This window comes from Juglans regia, chromosome 10 (assembly GCF_001411555.2).
Source record: "Juglans regia cultivar Chandler chromosome 10, Walnut 2.0, whole genome shotgun sequence".
Taxonomy (NCBI): Eukaryota; Viridiplantae; Streptophyta; class Magnoliopsida; order Fagales; family Juglandaceae; genus Juglans; species Juglans regia.
Genome location: NC_049910.1, coordinates 5,857,066 through 5,882,893, shown reverse-complemented (window position 1 = coordinate 5,882,893; position 25,828 = coordinate 5,857,066). Strand labels below are relative to the sequence as shown.

Below are 25,828 nucleotides of genomic sequence, written 5' to 3'. Positions count from 1 at the left end.
TCTTGCGATGCCAAATGTCGTAGTTCTCCCCATCCAATTTCTCCCATTTGTTTAAATCGGCAACTATACTCTTGGATGTCATTTCACTACAATACGCAAAGAAGTGATATTACACACACACCTAAGAAATCTGCCGCGTCCATCCAAGTTAGAAAAAAAAAATAATTTAGACATGTCGCAAGATCGAAAAATCGCTAGGCTTCAGAATCATCTCTTGCGCCACAATATCCAATTATTAAATTTCTAACCTAATTTCCGCGCAAATTCAAAAAACATATGGGAGAATTAATCATAAATCTCAACCATACTCCCACTATCTTAAGTAGTCATGTAGTCCTAGTCAGATGTAAAGACATAACCTACTAAAATCGCAGTAACCTTTTGGGCCAGTCTACAAGGACAGCTACTCCAACAACAGTAACCTGTTGGGCCAGTCTACAAAGATGGTTCATATAAGACCATTACAGTCCATTTTTCTTGTTCCATCAGTGCATTTACAGTTCTTACTGGGGTCACTGTGGTCTTTTGGCTATACAGTGCATTTACAGTTCTTACTTGGGTCACTGCAATTTTTTTTCAGTCTATCATTTACACTGACAATTCTAACTAAGACTACTTAGTGGGAATTTTTTTATTTTATCAATAAAGACTAATGTATAAACATTCAAGCCTAGCATTCATAGATGATAAAATAATCATATATCCACATGTTCAATTCACATATACATGTAATCACATTTAATATAACAAATTAAATAAAAAATCACATGTAATCTAACATAATGGAATACAAAAAATAGCATGAATATAACTATATATTCACATGTGATCACATTTAATCTAAAAAATTAAATAAAAAATCACATGTAATATAACAATATATCGTAGCATATATTAAGTCATGCAAATTTCATCCCCTCCTTTTATTTTCTGTTAAAAAAAATTGGGCTTGAACAAAGTTGGGCTTTTAAAAAATATGCCCAGTTTTTTTTTTTTAAAAAAAAAAAAACACTGAAAGGGCCGAATGGCCCAAAAAAAAAAAAGTTGGGCCAAGCCCAGCCCGAGATATAAAAAGAAAAAAAAAAGAGTCGGTGGTGCGCGCAGCACCTCTGGTGCAGCGCGCACCTCGCTGGTGGTTGGCAGCACCCTGCTGCTTGGACCGATCATTTCCGCCGCCTGCGGTGCTGCGTGGGAGGCTCTAGGGGGTGCTGCTTCGAAAGGCTACTGTTCACGTGAACAGTAGCCGAATGGGGGAAGAAGATGACCTAATGGTCATCTGATTTCCATGGGCTTGGGCCTCATGGCCCGGCCCACACTTTTTTTTTTTTAACAGATAAAAAAAAGAGGATGAAAAAAAAAACACCATATAAATCTCAAGCATATGCGAGAAAAAAATATAAACTGGAAGCAATTTAAAAAACCTGACTCTGATACCAATGTTAGAATGCACAGCGGAAAAAGTACCTGCCATCACAACTCACCTCAACTCATCTCATCTCATCATTATAACTTTTTCAAATTTCCACACAAAATATAATAAATAATTTAATTTTTTCAAATCTCAAAACAACTTTTTCAAATTTCCAAACAAAATATAATAAATAATTCAACTTTTATTCTGCTATTCACAAACTATCTCAACCCATCTTATGTTTGGTTAGTTAATTACTCTCAACTCATCTCAACTCATTATTATAACTTTTTTAAATTCCAACACAAAATATAATAAACAATTCAACTTTTTCAAATCCCAAAATAATAATAATATTAAAAAATAATATTTTAACAATATTTTATCATCTCAACTTAACTCACTTCAACATCCAAACACAACCTAAATCCAAACCTCTTTTAAGAGTGTAATCGGTCCAATTTGATCCGATTTTAGACAAATTTTGGAGCCGAACTGGTATACATCGATTTTATATTTTCAATAACCGATACCGCATCAGTTACGCTCTTAAACCGGTATTTCTGGTTTTATCGGTTCAGTCTAATTTTTCTAATTTTTAATATATATTAAATTTCTAATCTCTTATACTTATATATATATATATATTAATATATATAAATATTAGTATTACACTAATACAATTAATATATAGTAATATTATTGGTATAATACTATTACTATATGTTAGTGATAATATAATAATTAATATATTAATGTATATTAGTATTACTAATATATTTGTCAAAATGAATATGTTGAGAATTTATTAAGCCATAAAATGTAATTAATATATATTTTATATTTAAAACATATGATCAAATAAATGTTTATGTTTAAAATTAAAATTTTAAGTTATAAATTATAATATAACATTATTTAAAAAATAATTATAATTTATAAAAAATTATATATAATATAAAAAATATAATATATAATATTAAAAACTAATTATAAATATATAAATATACGAACCGATTCATCCGGAAAAACATAAAATCGAGACTGAACCGATTATGACTGATTTTTAAAATAGAGGAACTGATCCCAGACCAAACCAGTCCAAAGTTAGTTCGGGCCAGTTTTTCGATTCTTAGATTTAATTTTACAGCCCTAGATGAGACGAAATACTATTCACTATCCAAATTCTACTATCTCCATTATACATTACTTTTTTTTTTTCTCTTAATAAATATGTGGTATGAAAATAATAAGTAAAAGAATTTAATTAATTTAGCAAAAATAAAAATAAAAAATAAAACAATAGTAATATGCAGTGTTGGCAGCTAGATAGAAAACTCGTTTTAATGTAGATAAGTTTTCTAAATAATTTTTTTATTCATTTAAGAAATGCACGCCATCTTCCGCTTGTCCAAGTGTGGACCGCGTTATGTAACAAGAAAAGGTTTCTTATTTTTTATGTTTTCGGCAACAACGGGAGGAATTAAATTAAAATAAACTTATAATATATATATATTTATATATATATATATATATATAAAGAGTAAAATTAGATATAGTTTTAGACTATACAAATTATGCATACCCTTTAAATTAAAAAATAATTTTTTATATGAATTTCAAGTTTACCTATTTACAAAGAATAATAGATCTATTTTTTTTTAAAAGAAGTACGCATAATTTATATAATCTAAAATTATATATAACTTTACTCTTTATATATATTATATAAGTTTATTTTAATTTAATTCCTCCTGTTGTTGCCGAAAACATAAAAAATAAGAAATCTTTTCTTGTTAAATAACGTGGTCCACAACTTGGACAAGCGGAAGATGGCGTGCATTTCTTAAAGGAATAAAAAATAAAATAAAATAATGATATCGTGATAATTAAAAGAAATCATGATAGGTCATGAATAATTCTTAATCATAAGAAATACTTTGAATTTAATTAATTTTATTTCATCTTATTTTATTATTATAATTTTTTTAAATTTTTATATAAAATATAATAAATAATTCAATTATTTTAAATTTTAAAATAATAATAATATTAAAAAATAAAATTTTATTCATTTCATTTCATTTCATCTTACTATTTAAATAAAAGTAATGTTACATACAGTCTCATTTGGAGACTGCAATGTAAACCTAAACAATTTTATTTTTAAAATTTTTTAAAATTACAAAAATATTCTTTTTAAAATGATATTTTTTTTTCATTTAATAAAATGCCTATATATACAATCTCTAAGTGAGAATTACAAATAAAATTTTTCTTTAAATAAACAATAACGTTTTATAAGAGTTCGTTTGTTTTTAAAGATAAGATGAGTTGACATTAAAATTAAAAAATTGAATAAAATATTGTTAGAATATATTTTTTAATATTATTGTTGTTTTGAGATTTGAAAAAGTTAAATTATTTATTTTATTTTTTATGAAAATTTAAAAAAATTATAATAATAAAATGAGATGAAATGATATGTTTTTTGAAAATAAACTATACCTAAGAGATTGACAAGATTTGACGGTCTAACAAATTTTCAAATTCAACGTGACACTTTAATCCGACATGCAATATCCATTATTCACAGCACTGGAAGCTGGTGCGCGTGTAACCCAACTCTTGAATCGCGCGTCTGTCGACCTCGTTACATCAACCCCAACCCCCCAAAACTCTCTATGAGTTAAGCCGAGTCCAACTCTGAGCATTTGGTTGCCTTGGTAGCACGTAGCTACTTCAGACTTCCCCCATACTCGCCGTCTTCTTCTTCCTTTCGCCTTTTTCTCTTTGCTTTTGTATTAAGAAGTAAGAGCCAACTTCCCATACAAAACCCATGCTCTCTACTCCCATACCTCCGAAGCTCTGATCCCAAACCACCCCCCTACCTAATGGGCTTTCTCCGACGACTCTTCGGATTCCGCACCAGAAATCCCAAGAAGGAAAAGAAGAGGCGGAGCTTCAGCGTCGGATCCCCAGACCACGGTAATACCCAAGCGACGCCGTCTCGAAGACATTTCGACTCTTCTTCCACCGACCTGGACCCCAACAAGCACGCCATAGCCGTCGCCGCTGCCACTGCTGCGGTGGCGGAGGCTGCGCTCGCGGCCGCCCATGCGGCGGCCGAGGTTGTCAGGCTTACTAGCACCACTAGCTCCGTTGGTTGTGGGAGCACTCGTCGTCGGTGGACGGAGGACTTTGCGGCCGTTAAGATACAGTCAGCTTTCCGTGGCTATCTGGTTAGTTATCGTTTGCTTCTTTCCGTTTCGAATTGGTTTCATTCTTTTCCTACTTTCGATTGAAAAAAGAAACTGGTTTTAATTTTCCTCCCTAATTCTCTAATCAGCCAAACACGGATCGGGAAATTTTTTTTTGGAAGCTTCGTGCGCATTAGAGGAAATTTACTTAAAACAAAAATAAAAAGATGAAAGAAATATTGGCATGGCATGTGGGCACAAGAGTTTTGCCGATAGATAGCAGGACGCGTCATCTCGCTATCAGACATTGAGTATCCACTCTTGTGCTTTACCGTCTTACATGAAATGTACTTCGGTGAAGTTCAAATTTCGGGAGTTGTACGTGTTACCTTTTCTCACACTTGTGTACTCGGCTTTTTGTCCTGTTCATCTATCTCACTTACCTAGGGCTAGACTAGTGGACGATTCAAAACTCTCATGATACTTGCAGGGATTGTGTTTAAAAAAGCAAAGATCAAAATTATTAATTAGGTGCCGGTTTTGTTTTTTGGATTCTATCTCTGGGAGGGAGAGCATGTCTGTTACCTTAGAAAAGGTTGTCCCTGGTCCTGTACGTGAAAGTGTCTCATGCTCTTATCCCATCAATTCCAGCTTGGCTGATGGGCCTAGTGCTCAGTATATAAGAAGTGCAACGAGTACCACCGGTACTACTAGGAATGATTCCTTCGTTTTTTCATGTTTAATTTTTGAAATGACAAGTTTACTATCAATTCTTTGTATTATGCCTTAAATTCAAAGTTAGAACTTGACCTAGCTCGGTGTTGAATTTTGTGACCTATGACTTTTCATCCATTTTTAAAAAGTGGGTTGGAATTAGAGTAATCATATGGCCTTTTTCCCGGTGTTTCTTATCGTGGCTTGACGTTTCATTTACTTATTTATTTGTGGGTATGATTTTCCAATTGGATAAAGAGCCTTGGTAGGTATTGCTCGAATAGTTGGTGCGCTTAGGGGTATCAACCAAGGTCCCTGAAATTTTTGGTGTTATGCCTATGGTTTTGGATCACAAAATCGAATTACTAATTCCACTAGATTCTTCACTTTAGCTGTTAGCACTGCTGGCTCTTGCTGTGGATGTCACCTTTGAGCAGAGCTGATTTATAATAAACGCTTATTTTTAGCGAGGGTGTGTCCCCAAGAGAGAAAAGAGAGAGAGAATGATTTCATGCACAATACTCTGCCCTTTTAAATTTACGTGCTACTCTGGTTCAAGCTAGCCTTTTTCAAGTTTCTGCTCTCCCGCCCCACCATTGCTTGACTTTGGAAGCTTTCCAGGCTTTTTTTTTAATATATTTAATTGAGTGAGTGTTTTCAAGGGGAGAAAGAGTAGGAAATCTGAATCCCCAATCAATTTTGTTACTTTTTTGAGGTTTGAATCTTTTACCAATCCCTTTTAAAACATAACACCTGGTCACTGAGTTTTATTATTATGCATCATAGGGGTTTGCTTTATTTAGTTTGGGGTGGAAGGTAATTAACCTTTAGTTGACTTTTGGGGAATTTGAAGGCAAGGAGGGCACTCAAGGCACTGAAAGCACTGGTGAAACTTCAAGCATTAGTAAGAGGGCACATGGTGAGAAAGCAAACTGCTGACATGCTGAAGCGCATGCAAACATTGGTCCGAGTGCAAGCCCGAGCACGTGCAAGTCGCACACACTTGTCAGAACCCTTGCATTCTAGCAGCAAGTCCTCCCTCTTGCGGCGACCTGTAAGTAAGCTTTTCATTCAGTTATTAGACTATAATAGAGAAATTTTGTTTATATGCTTCTCATGGGCTTACATCAGAGCTTCACCTTTTGCAATAATTCATGGCATATTTCAAACTTCAAATCCAGTTGAATTTGAAAATGCTACTAGCATAATCAACTAGGGTTCCATGAAAATAAAATAATAATAATAAAAAGACGAAAAAAATCCAAGAATGAGTCAGTTTGTCCTCAGAACTCCATCTTTTGCAATTAATCATATCACTGATTTTGGATTGAAAGGGGAGCTTTCCAAAGAATATGGGGACAAATACTTGTATTTTTTTTAAAAAAAGGAGAGGAATACGGGGATGGTTTTGTGCCTCTGGTCAACAATAAGGTGCAAGTCAAATTGAGCATCAATCATGCTCATGCAATTAAAAATTCCTTTAGTTAGGGTCAAATTGATCAAATGAATTGTTCTGTGACTTGTACAAGTTCCTCAGAGCAAAATTAGTTGTTGACACTTGCGCATGCAAAAGTTGAGCATATCAGATCCATACTTATGAACATAGATAATGAAAGTAATGATACATTTTCTGTAGCTCTATCCACTGAAAGGAGTAATGTTTTCACTAGTAAATGTCAAGAATTTGATTTCTATGTGCTTTTTGGTGATGTTCATTTTCTGTTACATCTGTTTTCAGGTTCCTGCAACTCCTGACTTGAATGATGGCCCCCTTCGTGCTTATAGTAGCAAATTTGATGGCTCATCAATCTTAAAGGTATTTGGTTTGTGTAACATCTTCTAAAGACATCTGATACTCTCCTATTAAATGTGGTTTTAAAAGCAATTTCAAGACATTGTGACTTCAAATTACCATTATTTCCCTTCTATGAATTGGGACTTCTTAGAATCAACAAAATTTTTATGTTTTGTTCACCAAAGATTATTGCTTTTTTTGGCTTTGTGTGGATCTTGGTAATGACGAACGAAAGGGAAGAAAATATCATTACATTGCTCAAGAAATTACTCTTTTAGATTTTCTTTTAACAATACATAATACATATATATTTATTTGTTGTTATCTTTATGCATTATTTCTGAACTCTAAATGGAGCTTATGTTATCCCCTAGGGCAAGAATCGGATGACCAGCTTTTGTATTGGAACAATTTTTAACTGTGAACTTTCTCGGGGTTTCTTTAGGGAAATTTTGAAACTTGATGTTCAAAGGGATACAGTAGTTATAAAATTCTAGTATGAAGATTCAGTTTGGAATACTCTTGACTTTGCTTTTAATGATGATCTGGATGGCTATAAAGTTTCTATCGCACTGAAAATTAATTGCAATCTTCTGTTCCACTCACACAGCGATGTGGTTCGAATTCAAACTTCAGGGACGTCATCAACCCAGACAAACCACATGTTGGTTCGAACTGGTTGGACCGTTGGATGGAAGAAAGCTTATGGAACAACCGTCGAGACATTTCATTAAGAAATGGGCATACTGATGATGAGAAGAGTGACAAGATTCTTGAAGTAGATACTTGGAAGCCGCATTTGAACTCCCAAAAAAGTAACAGAAACTTTCAGGCATCACAGCATGCTTTTGCTTCTGATTTTTACCAAGACAGGTTTATGAGATACGACTCTCCATCAAAATACTCAACAAAAGCTTCAAACTCAGTTCCTATTCAGGCTACCTTATCTCCAGGGGAATTTACGCCTCTGAGCTCACTAAAAATAGGAAAAGATGGAGCAACAATAAGGACTGCTGAGAACAGCCCACATTCTGCATCATCTAGGCCTGGACATAATGCCAGAAGAGGTCATTTCACACCCACGAGGAGTGAGTGCGCGTGGGGCTTTTTTAGTGGGTACTCAGGTCACCCAAACTACATGGCAAATACAGAATCATCTCGGGCTAAGGTTAGGTCACAGAGTGCTCCAAGGCAAAGGCTCGAGTTTGAAAATCTTGGTTCAACCAGGAGTTCCGTTCAGGGGTTTTGGGATGCAGGGAGTAACTCAGATAGAGCCTTTTCCCACCAAACTGACTACAGGAACAAAACTTATCCAGACTCTAGCCGCTTGAGCGGACTTTGGAGTTCTAATATAAGGTGATGCCACATGTTTCATAATTTTTTTTTGTTCAGTCAGTGTATGGTCGCAATAACTAGATTTGTAACTGTTTGAACACGAGTTTGTATCTGTTCTTGCACGATCAAACATGTGGACGCTCAATGTTCTTAACTATGTATTCAAACATAATCTTAGCTGTGCTCCAACTTGTATACTTATTAATCTGTGTAATGTTCTTTTCTTTTCTTTTTTATATGTAAATATTCCCTCTAGAATTGCTAACCTACTTGGAGACGTTTAATGTGTTCCAGACTGCTCTAACATTGTGGTTCTAACTTAAAATGCCTCTTGGATCACTCCACCACTCTCCATTTCAGGCAATGACTGCTTTATATCCATCTTTGTGATATCAATGCTGCTTCTATCACCAACTTCAGGTTTTTATTAAAGTTGCTTCGAATTCCTAGTTTTTATTTTGGCATGGAGGAAAGATTTTCCTTGTTCCATAACTACTTTTGCATTTTTTCAATCAGAAATAAGCAACTGTAGATTATGATGGTGTTCTTGGCGTATAGGCACCGTAACTCATTTCTTTTGTTAAAGGGTGCAGTGATGCATTTAATCTTTGAAATATTATTGACAGAAGCCACTATTTTAGCAGCCATTTTTGCACACATTATGTGTCAAAATTTACACCACACATTTGTTAAATTTAAAATTAGAGATGAATGAGAGAGAGCAGAGATGAGAGAGAGAGAGAGAGAGAGAGCGGAGATGAGAGAGAGCGAGACGAGAGAGAGAGAGAGCGAGAGCAGAGATGAGAGAGAGAGTCGAGATGAGAGAGAGCGAAGATGATGAGAGAGAGTTGATGAGAGAGAGAGAGACGGGAGAGAGACGCTGGTGAGAGAGAGATGAGAGAGAGAAGCCGTTGAGTTTGAAGGAAGGAAAAAAAAAAAAAAATAACAACAAGTGGATGAGAGGCATCCACGTAGTGTGTGCATTGTGTGCACCACTACAGTGGATGCCCTCTAGCACTTCTCTTATTTATTATTATTTAATATTTTATCGTTATTTTTTTATTACTATTAACAGAATACCTCACTTTAACGTCGCCGTACCTCACAAAAGTGAGGAGACTAATGTTTTGCATGTGGTAGCTAGGCATCCACGAGGAGAGCATATTTTTCATAAATTCTTAGGCCAATCCATTCTTTTTTGTTGTTTTCATGTCAAGGTCCCATCTCATCAATTCAAAGTCTGGAATGTGGAATGAGCGGATACCACTTAGACTGAAACACACCATCAATGTCAATATGTAATCAAATGATTATAAAGTTTGTAACTTCACCAATATTTTTAGTATTGTTCCTTGAATTAGAGCTGTTTTTACTTAAATCTTTTTTATTTTTTTTTATTTTTAATTCAATTTGCATTGGATTTGGACCCCATTCTGATTTCATGAAGATTAGACCCTCTCACCTATTTACTTTCGGTGGCATGTGTGGTTACTTGCCCCCATCACTAGTTTGTCCTGAATAGCTAAACAGAGGGACAAGAAATTGCATTCCATTATAAGGACAACAATGTTGCAATATTTCTAGTGCGCAGATCGAAACAAATGCAACCTTGGATACTCGCTCCAAGCCATACAGTTTTTAACTAATGATCTGGCTGCTCACGAGAGTGACGTAGAAAGAAAAAATTTAGTAACAGCCCAAAACTGCGAAACATTGAGTGATGGTGCATGTATATATATATATATATAATATAGAGTAATGCTACATACAGTCGTAAAGTGTACAAGTGCTGCACAATTATTTTGAAAAAGAGTGAAATCTACTATTAAAATATAATTTTTTTTTTTCACGCGGATATCGTATTTACTATCCTTTTGGCTCCTTCTGACTGCAATTTTGGCCCCTAGCAATTATAAAGAAAGCATATATAGCTTTGCCTGTAGTGTTTGCATCACGTGAAAAATCAAAACTTTATTGGGTAACCTTAAGTTTGATGTTTTTTTACCTCAAATTTGATTTGATGTATGAGAAAAGCATGATTGCTTATATGTCCCAAGATCACTTCACTTTTGCAATAATAATGAATTGAATCACTAAGCTTTAGAACTGTTTCCCATTATTTCTTGAAAAGCAAACAGTTAGAATTGGTTTTATTATTAGACGCAGAGATAAGATCATGATGTAGTGCAATTATCATTTTGTATAAAAGCGTGTTGGCATGGGTTTATGAATCAAACTGCACTATTTATATTTCTCAAACAAATTTGATTCTTTCGCAGCTAAATCATATGTATTGTGATTGCGTGACAAAGTCTATAATAAACTTTTACGAGACGTACATACCGACTTGTAAATATAATTTTTCAATTAAAGCATAAGGATTACATAAGATGACCATATCAAATTGGCCATTTATACAAGCATGTCCTAGGTATATGTAAAATGAATAATCCTTCCTCTCTATTCTTTCTATGCAGCTGAAGACGGCATTCCTTATTTGGTATCTTCAGTATATTCTTCGATCCCCACCACTTCGTTTTTTATAACCACAAATCAAGGTATGCTGCATAATTCATGTTAAGAAGCTAGCGTTAGAAACCCTGCAATAATAAGAATGCATGGAATGTCCACTTCCTTTTCATTATATTGTCAAATTACTGTTGTCTGCCTACTTAATTGGTGCAGGAATTATGGGCCAAAAGGTTAAAGACGCAGGACGACAGACCGGGAGTGCACGTGTGAGAGTGAAAGAAGAGAACAGATCAAAAGAGAAAAATCACGAGCTGCAATCGGTATTTGGATCGATTGTGAAGCCCAGAGAGACTCCGCAAGAGCCAGACAAGGTGGCAATAGCTGTGGCATTGGGATTGTAGGTGGTAATGAGGCCCATCATGCACCGACAAATCAATCTTCGATTATCAGTAGAGTCAGCAATCACGTTCAGGCTCATCATGGCATCGCAACATGGCGATCCAGGAAATGGGTCTGGAGAACCATAAGTGATGAAAGTAGAGCAAGATGAGGCTAGTCCTGTCACAGTTGAGCACTCAGTTGCAGCAGATACTGCTGATATTGCCAATGATATCACCATTAATAGCAACATAATCGCTTGTTCTTTTGGGCTAACCATTTGATTGATTCCCATGAGTAGCTGAAAATCCCAGGAAAATATAGAATGCTTCTTCTTTATAGGAGAAATTGAAGATGTTGGGTGGTTGTGCAACGAAGAGTGTGTGCTCTTCATCAAGTTGGTGTGATTTCATCTATCAGTAAAGATTTGTTATAACTTCAAATCCTGGGCCTGAGTCCTGACAAAGACATGGTGTCGTGGTGTAGTTGGTTATCACGTCAGTCTAACACACTGAAGGTCTCCGGTTCGAGTCCGGGCGACGCCATCTTTTTATTTCCATGCATATTTATCTTAAAGAGAAAATTATTTGTGTTAATTCTAGTAGAACATATACAACACTCTTTTGATTCCCAAAGGTACTAACTAATATGAAGTAGACATAGAGGAATGACTAATTTCTACAACAGTCATGCATTTACATAGGAGGAAAGCTTAATTTTCTCCACAATTCCATCTACAGGTCGGGACACAGGACACGCAGTGACACCAATGGCAATGGTCATTCCCATTCTCTCTCCCAGAAAAGTATCACCAATTCAACTCCAAACCTGCATCACTTCGAGAACAGAAACAATTCAAGTTGGTTTTTGTTCAGTTCATCATAACTGACATTGATAATTGATAACAGAGAAGCCTTATGAAAGAAAGAAGTTCAACAACAGAGTTGACAAGGATACGATGGAGAAATTCAAGAAATAGTAGCTCTTAGAACAAAAGAAGAAGAAGATTATTCTTTGATATTTGAAAGAAGAATAGCAAGAAGAGAAACAGAGAAATGAGAGACTCAGAATCCTTTGATATTTGATCGAACATGCACCGTGCAAGCAAGACCACGTAAAGCCAGCAGATAAAATCTCCCAGCTGCATCCACCACACAATACGGCCAGCACAAATCTCTTTAGAGATCAAAAACCGGAAGCATCACTGACAAACGCCATAGCGAAAACAACAGAAACCTTTTCCAGTCATCAAGAACTCATCTACGGGTTAATCAATACCAAAAAATGCAGCGAACCAATTAGCTTGCCTCATTTACCTGAAGCAGCTTGCCCAGGGCCTCCACATTATCTAGGTGACAACTTGGACATACACATCTCCTCTGCAACTCCTCACCGAGGGAAGCACACGTGACTTCCAGTTCAGAAGTCTGCCTGGTCATGTCCTGTAATGCTTTCGTTACTTTCAGTATTACTTCCATCAGAGATACCTTCTTCTCGAGATCAACCAACTCCTGCTGGCACTTCTTTTGAATATCCTGCTCTGCTTGGTATTCTTCTTCCTCTTTACTTATTTGAGAGATTGTATGGGACAGTGTATCCTCCATAGTTTTTAAAGCAGCTTCAGTGACTTCCTCCGCATGTTTGTGTTCTGCTTCTGCTGCAGTTCCAACATGATTTTCATAGTGTACATTACAAGCAATTGTCTCTTGGAATTTCCTTATCATGGTGTTAAGCTTACACATTTGTCCTATAAACTCATCTCGCGAAGTTCCTTCTTTAACCTTAAGAGCATCTAGATCAGATCCAACAGAGGATATCTCGTCCTGAATCAGACATATTCTAGCATCTAGGGTCTGTATCGAATGGTCGTTCATAGCATTTTCAACTTCGTAGCCTCTAAGCTCTTGCTCAACAGTTTCTTTCGCACGCTTGGCATCTTCGAGCTCTGCATTTGCTACGTCGAGCTCAGAGAGAAGTTCTTCGATTCGCTTCTTTAAGCCAATAACTCTTCTCTCTCCTTGCGATTTTTCAGAGGCAAAGTCTCGGATTAGAGTTAGGAGTTGCTTCCGAGGGTCACTTCCCGCCATGGCTTTTCAGAGGTCAAGAAACAGACTCAGGCGAGAGAGATTGCCGATAGACAAGAGACGAAAATGGAGTGCAATTGGTACGGATGAGCTGTATTTATAGAAGAGCTAAAGCTAACTAACTTACTAACGAATTATACAACCAAACCAACAAACTTTAGAACTAATAGCTTGAAGCAAAGATAATAATGGCGACTCTATTATTCTGTGTTACCGTTAGACAACATAGTAGATTATCGTATCTATATGCTTTATAGTTTTTATTAATCACATCTTATAACCTCAAATTTTAATTTTTGAATCATATAATTAAAATTTAATTGCATATATGTCTTCTTTTTCAATTCAATTTCTGGCATTACTTTTTGAAAAAAAGTAAATAGATCTTAAACCCACTTGAAAACCTCACTTAAGATTACACGGGACTTGCACACTTTAATACTGTATCTAGCATTACCATTTTGAAATTCAAACTTGAAGGCATCATCAACCCCAAACAAACCACGTGATGGTTCAAACTGATTTGGAGCATTGGATGGAAGAAAGTTTATGGAACAATCGTGGAGACATTTCATTAAGAAATGGGGATGCTGATGATGAGAAGAGTGACAAGATTCTTGAAGTAGATACTTTGGAGCCACATTTGAACTCCCAAAAAAGAAAAGGAAAATGATTCAACTTATAGACATAACAAATAACAGAACCTTTCAAGCATCACAGCATCAGCATGTTTTTGCTTCTGATTCAGTTCCTGATCAGGCTATTTTATCTCCCGGGAAATATGTCTCTGAGCTCCAAACCCAGTTCCTGTTTAGGAGGTCTATCCCACAAAAAGATCAAGATCTTAAACCAAACAAGAAGATACAACAAAAAATGGCCGACACTCGGATAACGATTCCATAAACTATAACGATTCCATAAACCATGGCACAATACAAATGTTATGAGTAGAAGCATATATATTACACTCTTTAATGCCCAAAGGTGCTATGAAGTAGACATAAGAGGAAAGATCAATTTCTAAAACAGCTATGCATTTACTTTACATAAGAGGAAGAAAGGCCCCATAGGAGGGGGGAAGGCCATCCTAAGAAGCTTAATTTTCTCCACAATTCCATCTGGAGGTCGGAACACAGGACACATAGTGACACCAGTGGCAATGATCATTCCCATTCTCACCCCGGAAAAGCATCACCAATGCAACTACAAACCTGCATCATTTAAGAACAGAAATTCAAGTTGGTGTTGTTCAACATAACTACCATTGATGGTTGATAACATTGAAAAATGAAAGTAAAGTCCTTGCTACTTTTTGTCCTATTATTTTTAGTTTTTATGTATAATTGGATTGCATAACTAGGTAAGCCCAGAATAATATGTGAGCTCCTACAAAAATATATAAGGAACAGTCAACAGAGTATCAAATGAATGGTTAACAGAATGGAATAGCTTCTCTCTTTGTGATCCCTATTGCCACCCAAAACTCCAATATTCAATGAGATGATTAGCTTCTAATGGAAGTGCACATTCAGATGATATGGTCAAAAGTCTTTTTATCTTTCATTTCCCCACCTCCTCAAAACCTTACTAATTGATAAGTATCAATTATTTTAATTCTTGGAAGAGTAACTTACCCAACAATCAGTAGAGCAAGGGAAATAAGCCACAATACATATTGGTAAGCCTTGTATTTGGATTTGACATGAATGTCAGCAGGAAGATTCCGCTGCTCTAACCACCCGAACTGAGGACGAGGAAGCAATACAAAGCCAAGGAGGAAACCTGCCAGAAATCCGCCAATGTGCGCGTAATTATCAACATGTGGCAATATCCCAATACCAAGGTTGATGACAATGATGACCAGAAGTGTGATCAACGCTGCAGCCTATAGAAGAACTTAAGTAGTAAGAATTAGCAAGAGAAACTGAACATGATTACTTGAATAAAGATGCACAGCCATTACCCCTTTCAAGCTAGGTTCAAAGTATGCCAGCTTGCTAGTAACATCTAGCAAAGGCCAAATATTATGGAAAATTTTGAAAGTATAACCATGACTAACTTAGATCTTGTATGTAACCAACTCTGTAATATACAGGAGCAATTGGCTAGGATAGCTAACCTTGTTGCTATAAATAGTCCAGTTTGTAATAAGTTCGGAGAGCATCGCTCCAAGAAGCCCAAACAGAGCCCCAGAGGCACCAACAGAGATGTTGTTTCTAATGAATAGAGAAGAAAGTATGCTCCCACCAAAACCTGATAACATGTAAACTATTCCGATCCGAACTGCCAATTCCAAAACAATATATCAGCAGTCATTGGATTGTTGGAAAAACAATAAATAAAAAAATACTTATAAGGTTGGATAAACTCCTTCCTGTAAATAGCTTTAAGAGCGCATATGCATCAAGGTAAAGACCTTATTTACCGATTACCATATTTGCAAAATCAATTCTGTAGAGTTTAATGGAAAAGCAAACTAAAAAGGAACAAATAAGAAGCTAAAAAGCATTCGTCTTGGATGGGTGGTCTAATATAAAAGATAATGGATTGCTTTGGCGACGTAAGCTATTGATAATCACACAATGTTTTCGGAATTTAATTTACTCTCCGGTAATCAGTAATAATATGTTACTTATGTACAAGCCTCAACATTAATTTAAAACACAATAATGAGCAACATACCAAACCCAAATTGTTGTTCTAGGCGTATACCAATGAACACCAGGCTCAACATGTTTGCAACCAGATGAATAACACCAGCATGCAACCAGATGCAGGTGACAAGTCTCCATCCTTGATGTTTCTGGACGACCCTAGTCCACTTAAGTGCCCCCAACTTCTCCAATCTTCAAGAATGAGAAAAAGGAAAAGGAAAAAAAAAAAAAGAAGGTTCAGCTGAACCATTTTCTTCACAAATGAAGGAAAGAACATGCAGATAATTGAAAAAAGTATTTTGATCAGAAATTCTATCTAATGCAACCAAAATTTCATCCATGGTTCTTTGAAGATTGAAACTTCCACCTCATGATGCACAAGAATATGATTTACTGCCTGAAAATAGAGAGGAAAGAAAACATCCTGCAAATTATTTCAATCAGAAATTCTATCTAGTAATACCCAAAACTTCCTGTAACCCACAAAGAAATGGCATAACAGTGATTCCACCCCAGAGGAGTCAAGGAGAGCCGTTGCTGTAAAGTCAGCAAATTTCCATCCAAAGCATTTAACAAATCATAGACGCTTACAGTTTACGCAGGTAAGGGATCATACAGCATGGAAAAAACAAGGAGATTTGAGTACCAATGTATTACCAAAACACAACTGTACAAGACTCCACAACTCCACCAAAAGTTTCACATTTTCACCAACAAAAGTCAAAACAGTCAAAAGCCTTTGAAAACTCCAAGTAATTTAAATTCACGCCACATAGACGGAAATTTTAAACTAAAAAATCTTGAAAGAACAAACATCTATAAAAAGGCGGACAGACCTACCGGTAGCCACCGAAGATCACTTCATTAAAGAAGAGGCACAGTTTACTAGATCTATCCAATTTTCACCCTAAAGCACTTTTTTTTTTTTTTAACCAAAGTACACCCCAAAGCACTTTTTCGGTCAAAAATCGAGAAGACTCAAGCACTAACAATCCCAATTTCATTCCAGAGCAATCCCCAATACCCAAATATCAGAAACTGAAACAAAAATATAGATTTTATCAATAAAAAGCAGAAAATCTGTCATGGGTTAGAAGTATCAGCAGGAGAAGAGAACCCATTCTATAACTTCACCCTAAAACACCCCCCCCCCCCCCCCCCCCCAAGTTGATCGATCACACACACCAGGGGTGTCAAATTTTTAGCAGAATGACAACCTATGGGAAAAAAAAAAACCAGAAATTCAGAGTTGGGTGCCAAAAAATAGATCACGCAATCACGCTCGTACAAACAAACTAAGATACGATTTTATATTTAAGAAATTACATCCTTACGTTGCAGAAGAAGGTCCAAATAACGGATTCTCCTTGATAGGCTGGAACGAGAAGTGCCCAAGAAACCTTGCCACACACTTCCCCTGTAAGCCAAGATTGTGCTTGGGACAATTGTTTATGTACATGACCACAAGGAACATGGCCACGTTCGCCACCACGAACATGGGGATCAGCCAAGAGGTCCATTGGGTCTCCGAGTCATCTATCAGAAAGGAAGAAGAAGAGGCCGAGTAGCCACTGCCGTTTACTCTGCTTTTCACTTCCTCAGTTCGTCCTCCTCCTCTGTTTTCAAGATCTTCACCACGCATTCTCTCTCTCTCTCTACAATTCTGCGTCAGGAGTGTGGGTTCGAGAATATTGGAGAGGTTGGATGGAGTTGGTGTGAAGCGTTTAATGGAGGAGTGGGAGATGTGACTGAGTGGGCGAGGAATTTTTGGTTTTCTTAACCGTTTACTGTTAGTGGAAGAAGCTGTGAACATTCGGTTTGGTACGGAAACATGCTACCACACTCGCTCGGTCTTGTAACATTTTTATTTGATTTTTTTTTTTTACAATTTAAACAAATTTAAGAGAAATTTATAAGGAATTAATATCAAATAGCATTTGATATTTTTTTCTAATTATAAAAAGATTAATAATAGGATTACCAGTTACACACAATTAGCATCGAAAAGCAATTTAAAAAATAATATTTTTTTTTTTAATTTTAGTTGTATATAAGTTATAACTCTATCAAATTTTTTTTTAATAAAAAGTATTTGTTTGGACCTTTTTAATAGCTGTCAACAAATAATGTGATAACACATGAGAAGTGATATGTGCGGTTGGCATTAATGTTATTCCTTTTTAGGGACAAATGGATTGCCACGCAAACTATATATATAGTGTATATAAAAATTTTTTTTATCGGTCACTATTTATTATTTTATACTTTATCTTTTATAAAAAACACTTCATATCTTATAAAAAAAATAATTATAGATATAGAGTATGAAAATGAATAATAACCGATGAGTAAAATTCTTCATAATATATATGAAAGTTAATTCCATTCTCAAGGAATAACATGCTTTTCCTTTTCTAACTCTTATTGGAAATTCCTATCAAAATTGCCCACACACATTAGATTAGGATGTTGTATTTATGCTTTTCACACTTTGCTTTATAGATCTATCACCAACGATCAGAATTGCTCTTTCTTGATGCCTAGCTATTGCACTATAATATCAGCATATGCTCCCAAACTTGCACAAAAATGGGCATTCCCAGATTTGATTCTCTCTTTGTTTCATCTTTCTTTGTAATAATGTCTTACACTCGTGTTTTCTTATGAAATATCAGTATAGGTACTCCAAATTACTGATATGATATAATTTAATTTATAAGATAAATTTAATTAGTTGTGTTCTTTACACCGACTTGCAAGTAGATGAGTTCCAGTCATAAATTGATCTCACTAAAAACTCAAACCCTTATTCTTTTGAACCCAACCTTTACTCTTTTGAACTAGCAGCGTGCTTCATGCTTCTCTTTCCTATTGGTGACATGAAATCATGAGTTGAGTAGAGTTTTGCTATGTACAAGCAAGTTTGCATACCAATCTGCGTATTAATTATATTGCCTTCATATTCTAAATTTAAATTAGTATTGTTTTCAATAAAATCTACATTTTGACCAATCATATTGAATGGATGCACGTATTTATGCGTAAAATCGCTTACACTTAGATTTTTCCAGTTGAGTATATGTATTCTTGGGTGCATTTATGTGATTTAATTACCTAAACCAAGAAAGGTTGTTGTGTGGACCAATAGAGAAAATAAAAGTTTAAAGAAATGATATTTGCAGTCATGGAGTACGTAAGCGCCGTACAATTTTTTTTAAAAAGTAAGTAAATACGGAATTCACATGAAAAAAAAATTAATTTTTTAATAATAAACCTTACTTTTTTTTCAAAACGATTTTGCGGCGCTTACACACTTCATGATTGTTTGTAGCATTACTCAAAAGTTTATTACCTTAGATTTTCAAAAATTAGACTCATATATATTTTTAATTGAATTTGTTAATTAGTGATGTTGGATATGCCAAATTTCGGAATCATCTTCCTCCATTTTCCTTTAGGGTGTGCTTAGTTAGTAGGCAAGAATATTTCAAGTAATCGGGAGGCATCAGTACTAAACCGTGATTTTCGAGCTGAAAACAAACGCAAATGTCACATAGAAAATTGAAAAATATCTTAACAATTTTAAAATCTCGAATAATATGTTAACATCGCTTTTTAAAATATCGAATAATTGTTAAGATATAAAAATATCGAATAATATCATGTTAAGATGACCTTTAAAAGAAGATAAAATAGATCATAGAAAATTGTAAAATTGTCCCGATTTCATTTTCTCAAATGTCTCATCGCTTTTTCTTTAAGTCATGCATCACATATTGCCACGTGGATAATATTCTATTTATTATATTTCTAACTATTCCTCAATCATGCAATAAATGAAGTAGAATAAAATGGGAAAGTAAATATAATTGGTTCGATGAAAGAATAACATTAATATTACGTGCATGAAAGCTTTTATTTTTTGAAAAAAATGTAGACTTTCTTTTATTTATCAATGCATGAGCCTCCTAATATTTATCATTATAATTGGAATACATGAATAACGTTGTTTATCCTCAGCTACTTAGTGGATCTTTTTCACTTCTTTTTATTTTTTTTTTCAAATTAAAACATTTACCATTTTAAAGGCTTTGAACTTTGGGAATTACCATAGACTATGATCATTTGAGTGGGCTATCTATGATAACGAATATTATTGTCAACAAAAACGAAAAATGGGAAAAATTTCTCTGATTTCATTGAGTGCTTTGAGTGGTATTTATACATAAGGAAAAGAATAATAAGAATATTGGTTTGTTACAAATAACCTGAGAGAAATTATAACAACTTTCTCTACTATACTATTCTAGAAACATTGGTGCTTCTGTTGTATTATGCGGGTGAACCAGCTCTGCTTCTCTATTCTGTAGTGGTTATATACCCGTAATGCCTGCCTGCTGTTTGTGTAAATGCTCAGTTGAGTTACTAAAGTTGATACGCCCCCTTGAGTCCAATGGGGTTTCTACCACATTGAGATTCGACCTAAAACGATAGAGCGATCTGCAACAATGTGTTTGGTAAGGAGATAAGTTATCTGGTCTTGTGAACTGCAAAAAGAGACTTGCAATGTTTTTGCCGCAACTCTGTCCCTAACAAAGTGTATGTCCATATGCTTGGTTTTGGAGTGATAGACAAGATTCACTGATAGATACGTGGACCCAATGTTATCACACCACAAGGTAGGAGCTTTAGAGAGGAAGACACCTAATTCCCGAAGTACAGTTTGCAGCCAAATGAGCTCTGCTACCGAGAATGCAAGTGACTCGACTTCAGTTGAGGAGCGGGCCACAATGCTTTGTTTCTTTGAACTCCATGAGATTAAGTGATTACCCAAGTATATGCAGAATCCTCCAGTTGATTTGCGATCATCATAACAACCCCTCCCAATCAGCATAAGAGTATGCTTGAAAATTAAAAATTGTTTGATGCAAACATAGAAGCCAGAGAGGTCCAGAGAGAGTGAGAAGTTGTTGAATAAAGTACATGAGCAAGTATAGATTGGGAAAGGGAGGAGAAAATAACACTTAAGACTAGCTGGTCTGTGTGCTGCCAGGAAGAAAAGGTTGGGTTGAGTGTGGGTATGGAGTCTAAAGTTTCAGGAAGAAATTTAGGAGGAGGAGGGAGGGAGCCATCTACATGAGTATACAGCTCTTGCCCACGAAGACAGGCTGAGATATGCACCTTCCAGATAAGGTAACTGTCATTTGTTAATTTAGTTGTGACAATATGAGAGAAGGAAGAAATAATAGAGGAAGAATATGAGGAAGCCATGGATTCAGAGTGACGTTAGTCACGCATGCTCTGATTCCATGTCAACAGAAACGAAAAATGGGAAAAACTTATCTGATTTCATTGAGTGCTTTGAGTGGTATTTATACACAAGGAAAAGAACAAAAATAATATTGGTTTGTTACAAATAACCTGAGAGAAATTTTAACAACTTTCTCTACTGTACTATTCTAGAAACATTTGTGATTCTATTGTATTGTGTGGGTGACCCAGCTCTTCTTCTCTATTCTGCAGTCGTACACCCATAATGCCTGCCTGTTGTTTGTGCTCAGTTGAGTTACTGAGCTTGATAATTATTATATATTATCTCATATATTGTATTCTTAAAAATCACTAATATGTTGTACTTCATATATTAATTAATTAACCTTTTCACCGATCATAAGGATATGAGATAGATTGTACTTCATTCATAAAAGCAAAGGACGTTTTTTATCTTGAGAAATAATCATTAATGCTAGATACAATTTTTAAATAGATAAATTATGTAAACTTTTTGCAAAAAAGTTGATCTCACTAACAAAGAACTGTTTTTTTACAATTTTTCATGGAGTGATATATTTTTTGACAAAATTCACTACAACATAATAGGTCTTTTTCCACCAATTTTTTTTCCAAGACAAACGCTGGTGGGAAATACTTGCTTGTTTCTTAAAGTGAAAAACTGCCCCTTTTCTCCAACCAAAATTTTCTTGTTGCTTTCTCTTGCCTCTCTTTTCATCTGTTTATACATAGACTTGTGGATCAAGATGCCTAGGCTAGTGAAGAATCTCAATACCAAGCTTGTAATTATTTGGTTGTATTGATGCTTTGTATCTAAATTTGGTAGTTTCTGGTGGTTATACTCACAAACATATTTGTATACGCTGGTACTGAAAGATTAATGGTGATTAGCTTATCCAAAATAAAAAAGGGTCCTGGTGTTCCAGCCATGATAAGTTGTGTAGTTATCATTTGATCATTTAAATTTTAGTTATATATTTTATATGCCTTTTCTTTTATCTTTTATTGTTTAACCTTGTTGCATATTGTGAAGGATTATAACTACACAAAAAGGGCATCTATATGTATCGAGTGTTAGGTCATTTGTTAGAAATATGGCTTAATTGCTTGTACTAGTCCAATTCTCATCTTTCAGGTCTTAAAGGTACAACAGAGGATCCAATCTCTCCAGGTAGGGAGCACTATTCCAGAATGGACACAAACCTCAGTTCATCAGCACTAGTACTGCAATACGTGTTTACTGCAGTAATTTGTCTTTTAATCCCAAAGTTATCATCCATGCTAAAGGTTACGTGGGATTTGTAATTCCATCATGTACTTGGGTTCTATGACCAAAATCTACTTGTATTTTGATGGCCTATGTTGATTGGTTAACCTAGTGGACAGATTTGTAAATTATAATATTGAAAATTATGTATATATACATAATAGCTATTGGTAATCTGAATTTTTTGTTGGATTAGTTTGATATATGTTGTTGCTTACATTTGTTGATGGATTATTGTGTTGAAAGAGGTCCAATACAGGCCTATTTGTGGGATAACTGTAGTGATAGTGTTGATTTTTGGTTGGATTAATTGTTTTTGGGATCTGATTGGTAGGAAATCCATTTTTTTTTCTAGTAGCAGACACTGGTGAGAACAAACATTTCCAGAAGAGTTGATTTGGTCACAAATCATCTTTTCTCACCATCGTATTTCCCATGACTAATATTCCTGTGAAATGCATCTTTTTGGACTGATGATTTTAATGGAAACTATTTAACCAAACTGAGAGAAAAAGTAATTTCCACCGAAAGTTGTCATGCCAAAACCTCTTTTGCCAGGAATTAATCCCGTGGGTAAAAGCGGTCACTTTTGTTACAAATGAGCTACACCGGAAATAACTACTTACAATTTTGCACTTTGATAGAAAATGATATTTTTCGACCAAGAGATTATAGTGGAAATTGTAATTTCTACCAGAAGTTATCGTTCGGCTTATTTTTTTCCCATGAACAAATTGGTGGGTAAGACGCAAAAGACCCATCTTTTTCCATGAATTAATTCCCGTGGAAAAAAGTGGATCATTTTTATTACAAATGAGCTTCACCAGAAATAACTATTTACAATCAATCAAGTTGGTGGCAAAATGTTAATTTCTGACCAATTGACTATAGTGAAAATTATAATTTCCACCAGATGTTATCTTCCGAGTTATTTTTTTCCCATGAACACGAAGGTGGGTAAAACGCAAAAGACTCATCTTTTGCCACGAACGAAATTCGTGGATATAGTAGTGTTACCACGAAATTATTTCATGGAGAACGGCATTATTACCGACCACGAGGTCATGTTAGAGAACTTATTTGCCATAAAATTAAAATGTTTTATCCGCCGTTCAGGTCATGGCAAAAGCTAGCTTTTCCCATGAACTGAAAATTTGGTGGAAAAAATATTTTTCTCCACCGGTTATATGCCACGAGTATCCCACGGATCATTTTGGTGGGAACAAATGATTTCCCACTAAGTTTACACTTTTTCCAAACACAGTCCCTCTTAGAAAAAAATGAGATTTCTTGTAGTGAAAGCTTGTACGAGATTTATTTATTTGAGACTTATACTAAAATATTATTTCTTTTCGTAAAATAAAAATCATAAGGGAAAATGGCAGAATGTATGTGTGTTAGGCAAGCTTCAACGTCCGACAAGCTGTGGAGTCAGGATGCTAAGCAGCTTCAGACAAGGAACTGGGAGCAGTATAGTGAGCTGAGAAGGATCTTGGAGCTTCAAATTGATACGAATGGTCAAATCTGTAACGGCATTGCAAGGCAACATCACCAGACTTGTTGCAAACTTGACAAGTGGGGCGTTGGGTGTTATACGCTTGCTGTGATGAATTTGGTTAAGAGAAGGAATGGCCTCCACGATTGTTGCTAAAGGAGTGTCTCCATCCATGTCCTTGTCTGCCTCCACGAAAATTTACACGGCCACGCTGATCTCTATTTCTAGATACACTAAAATGCACAGATGGCTCAAGAGAGAAGATAAGACTCCTAGTTTGGTGAGAAACCTAACTTTCATGAATAAGTAGCAATTGGTATAATTCATGGGAGGAAAAGGAATCAACCCGTGTAGTTATAGAAGTTATAAACGCTTCATACAAAGGACCTAACCCATTGAGAAGGTAAGTAACAACTTCCTTATCAGGAAGAGTGTTGCCAATAGCAGTCAAGGAATCCACAAGAGAACGTACCTTCCCAAAATAGTCTGAAATTGTTTGGTCACCTTTAGAGAGAATGGTGAGCTAAAATATGATCTAAAACTCTTTGGCTTGAGAGTGAGATGCAAACATAGAAGTCAGAGAGGTCCAGAGAGAGTGAGAAGTTGTTGAAGAAAGTACATGAACAAGTATAGATTCAGAAAGGGAGGAGAAAATAGCACTTAAGACCAGCTGGTCTGTGTGCTACCAGGAAGAAAAGGTTGGGTTGAGTGTGGGTATGGAGTTTGAAGTTTCAGGAAGAAATTCAGAGGGAGGAGGGAGGGAGCCATCTACGTGAGCATACAGCTCTTGCCAGCAAAGATAGGCTGAGATATGCACCTTCCAGATAAGGTAATTGTCATTTGTTAATTTAGTTGTGACAATATGAGAGAAGGAAGAAAAAATAGAGGAAGAATATGAGGAAGCCATGGATTCAGAGTGACGTTAGTCGTGCATGCTCTGATTCCATGTCAACAAAAATGAAAAATGGGAAAAACTTCTCCAATTTCATTGAGTGCTTTGAGTGGTATTTATACACAAGGAAAATAATAAAAAAGAATATTGGTTTGTTACAAATAACCTGAGAGAAATTATAATAATTTTCTCTATTATACTATTCAAGAAACATTTGTGATTCTGTTGTATTGTGCGGGTGACCCAGCTCTACTTCTCTATCTTGCAGTGGTACACCTGTAATGCCTGCATGTTGTTTGTGTAAATGCTCAGTTGAGTCAATGAGCTTGATAATTATTATATATTATCTCATATATTGTATTCTTAAAAATCACTAACATATTGTATTTCATATATTAATTAATTAACCTTTCCACCGATCATAAGGATATGAGATAGATTGTATATACTTCATTGATAAAAGCTAAGGATGTTTTTTTATCTTGAGAAATAATCATTAATGCCATATACAATTTTTAAATAGATAAATTTTACGTAATTTTTTTGCAAAAAAGTTGATCTCATTAACAAAGAACTGTGTTTTTACAATTTTTCATGGTGTGATATAATTTTTTACAAAAATTTATACTAGATTTATTTATTTGAGACTTGTACTAAAATATTATTTCTTTTCGTAAAATAAAAATCATAAGGAAAAATGGCAGAACGTATGTGTGTTTAGGCAAGCTTCAACGTCCGATAAGCAGTGGAAATCGACGGACATATGTACAGTTTTTTTTTATTTTTTTCTCTGCATCCAAACAAGAATGCGTGTAAATTAACCTTTTTCTACCTTCTAA

The 25,828-nt window shown here is 35.2% G+C and overlaps 4 protein-coding genes and 1 non-coding gene across 6 annotated transcripts in view; 2 read left to right on the top strand and 3 right to left on the bottom strand.

Moving 5' to 3' along the window:
• Nucleotides 1-4,108: 4,108 nt before the first annotated feature.
• LOC109003394 (protein IQ-DOMAIN 1-like) lies at nucleotides 4,109-8,724 on the top strand. The gene is made up of 4 exons (XM_035695015.1): nucleotides 4,109-4,653; nucleotides 6,179-6,379; nucleotides 7,064-7,141; nucleotides 7,731-8,724. Exons 1-4 carry the CDS (start codon nucleotides 4,306-4,308, stop codon nucleotides 8,478-8,480), a joined length of 1,377 nt encoding a protein of 458 aa, XP_035550908.1. The 5' UTR covers nucleotides 4,109-4,305; the 3' UTR covers nucleotides 8,481-8,724.
• A 2,163-nt stretch (nucleotides 8,725-10,887) lies between these two features.
• LOC109003396 (putative non-specific lipid-transfer protein 14) lies at nucleotides 10,888-11,602 on the bottom strand. The gene has a single exon (XM_035695100.1). It carries the CDS (start codon nucleotides 11,598-11,600, stop codon nucleotides 11,232-11,234), a length of 369 nt encoding a protein of 122 aa, XP_035550993.1. The 5' UTR covers nucleotides 11,601-11,602; the 3' UTR covers nucleotides 10,888-11,231.
• A 174-nt stretch (nucleotides 11,603-11,776) lies between these two features.
• TRNAV-AAC lies at nucleotides 11,777-11,850 on the top strand. Its single transcript has one exon. It is a non-coding gene; the product is annotated as a tRNA-Val (tRNA).
• A 92-nt stretch (nucleotides 11,851-11,942) lies between these two features.
• LOC109003395 lies at nucleotides 11,943-13,566 on the bottom strand. Of its 2 annotated transcripts, none has more exons than XM_018981509.2 (2): nucleotides 12,622-13,566; nucleotides 11,943-12,509 (listed from the first exon to the last, which is right to left on the bottom strand). In XM_018981509.2, the coding sequence occupies exons 1-2, from the start codon at nucleotides 13,390-13,392 to the stop codon at nucleotides 12,507-12,509; spliced, it is 774 nt and encodes a 257-aa protein (XP_018837054.2). In that variant the 5' UTR covers nucleotides 13,393-13,566; the 3' UTR covers nucleotides 11,943-12,506. The 2 variants fall into 2 exon arrangements, with proteins under 2 accessions (XP_018837054.2, XP_018837056.2); XM_018981511.2 differs by having other exon boundaries at nucleotides 11,943-12,141.
• A 712-nt stretch (nucleotides 13,567-14,278) lies between these two features.
• LOC109003397 (RHOMBOID-like protein 3) overlaps nucleotides 14,279-25,828 on the bottom strand; it is a 23,730-nt gene continuing 12,180 nt past the window's right edge. The window contains exons 2-6 of the mRNA XM_035695049.1: nucleotides 17,378-17,700; nucleotides 16,072-16,235; nucleotides 15,509-15,672; nucleotides 15,024-15,274; nucleotides 14,279-14,600 (exon numbers count right to left, since the gene is read on the bottom strand). Of these exons, the coding sequence (XP_035550942.1) occupies nucleotides 14,486-14,600; nucleotides 15,024-15,274; nucleotides 15,509-15,672; nucleotides 16,072-16,235; nucleotides 17,378-17,685 (1,002 nt within the window). The 5' untranslated portion in view covers nucleotides 17,686-17,700 and the 3' untranslated portion in view covers nucleotides 14,279-14,485. The remainder of the gene's footprint in view (nucleotides 14,601-15,023; nucleotides 15,275-15,508; nucleotides 15,673-16,071; nucleotides 16,236-17,377; nucleotides 17,701-25,828) is intronic.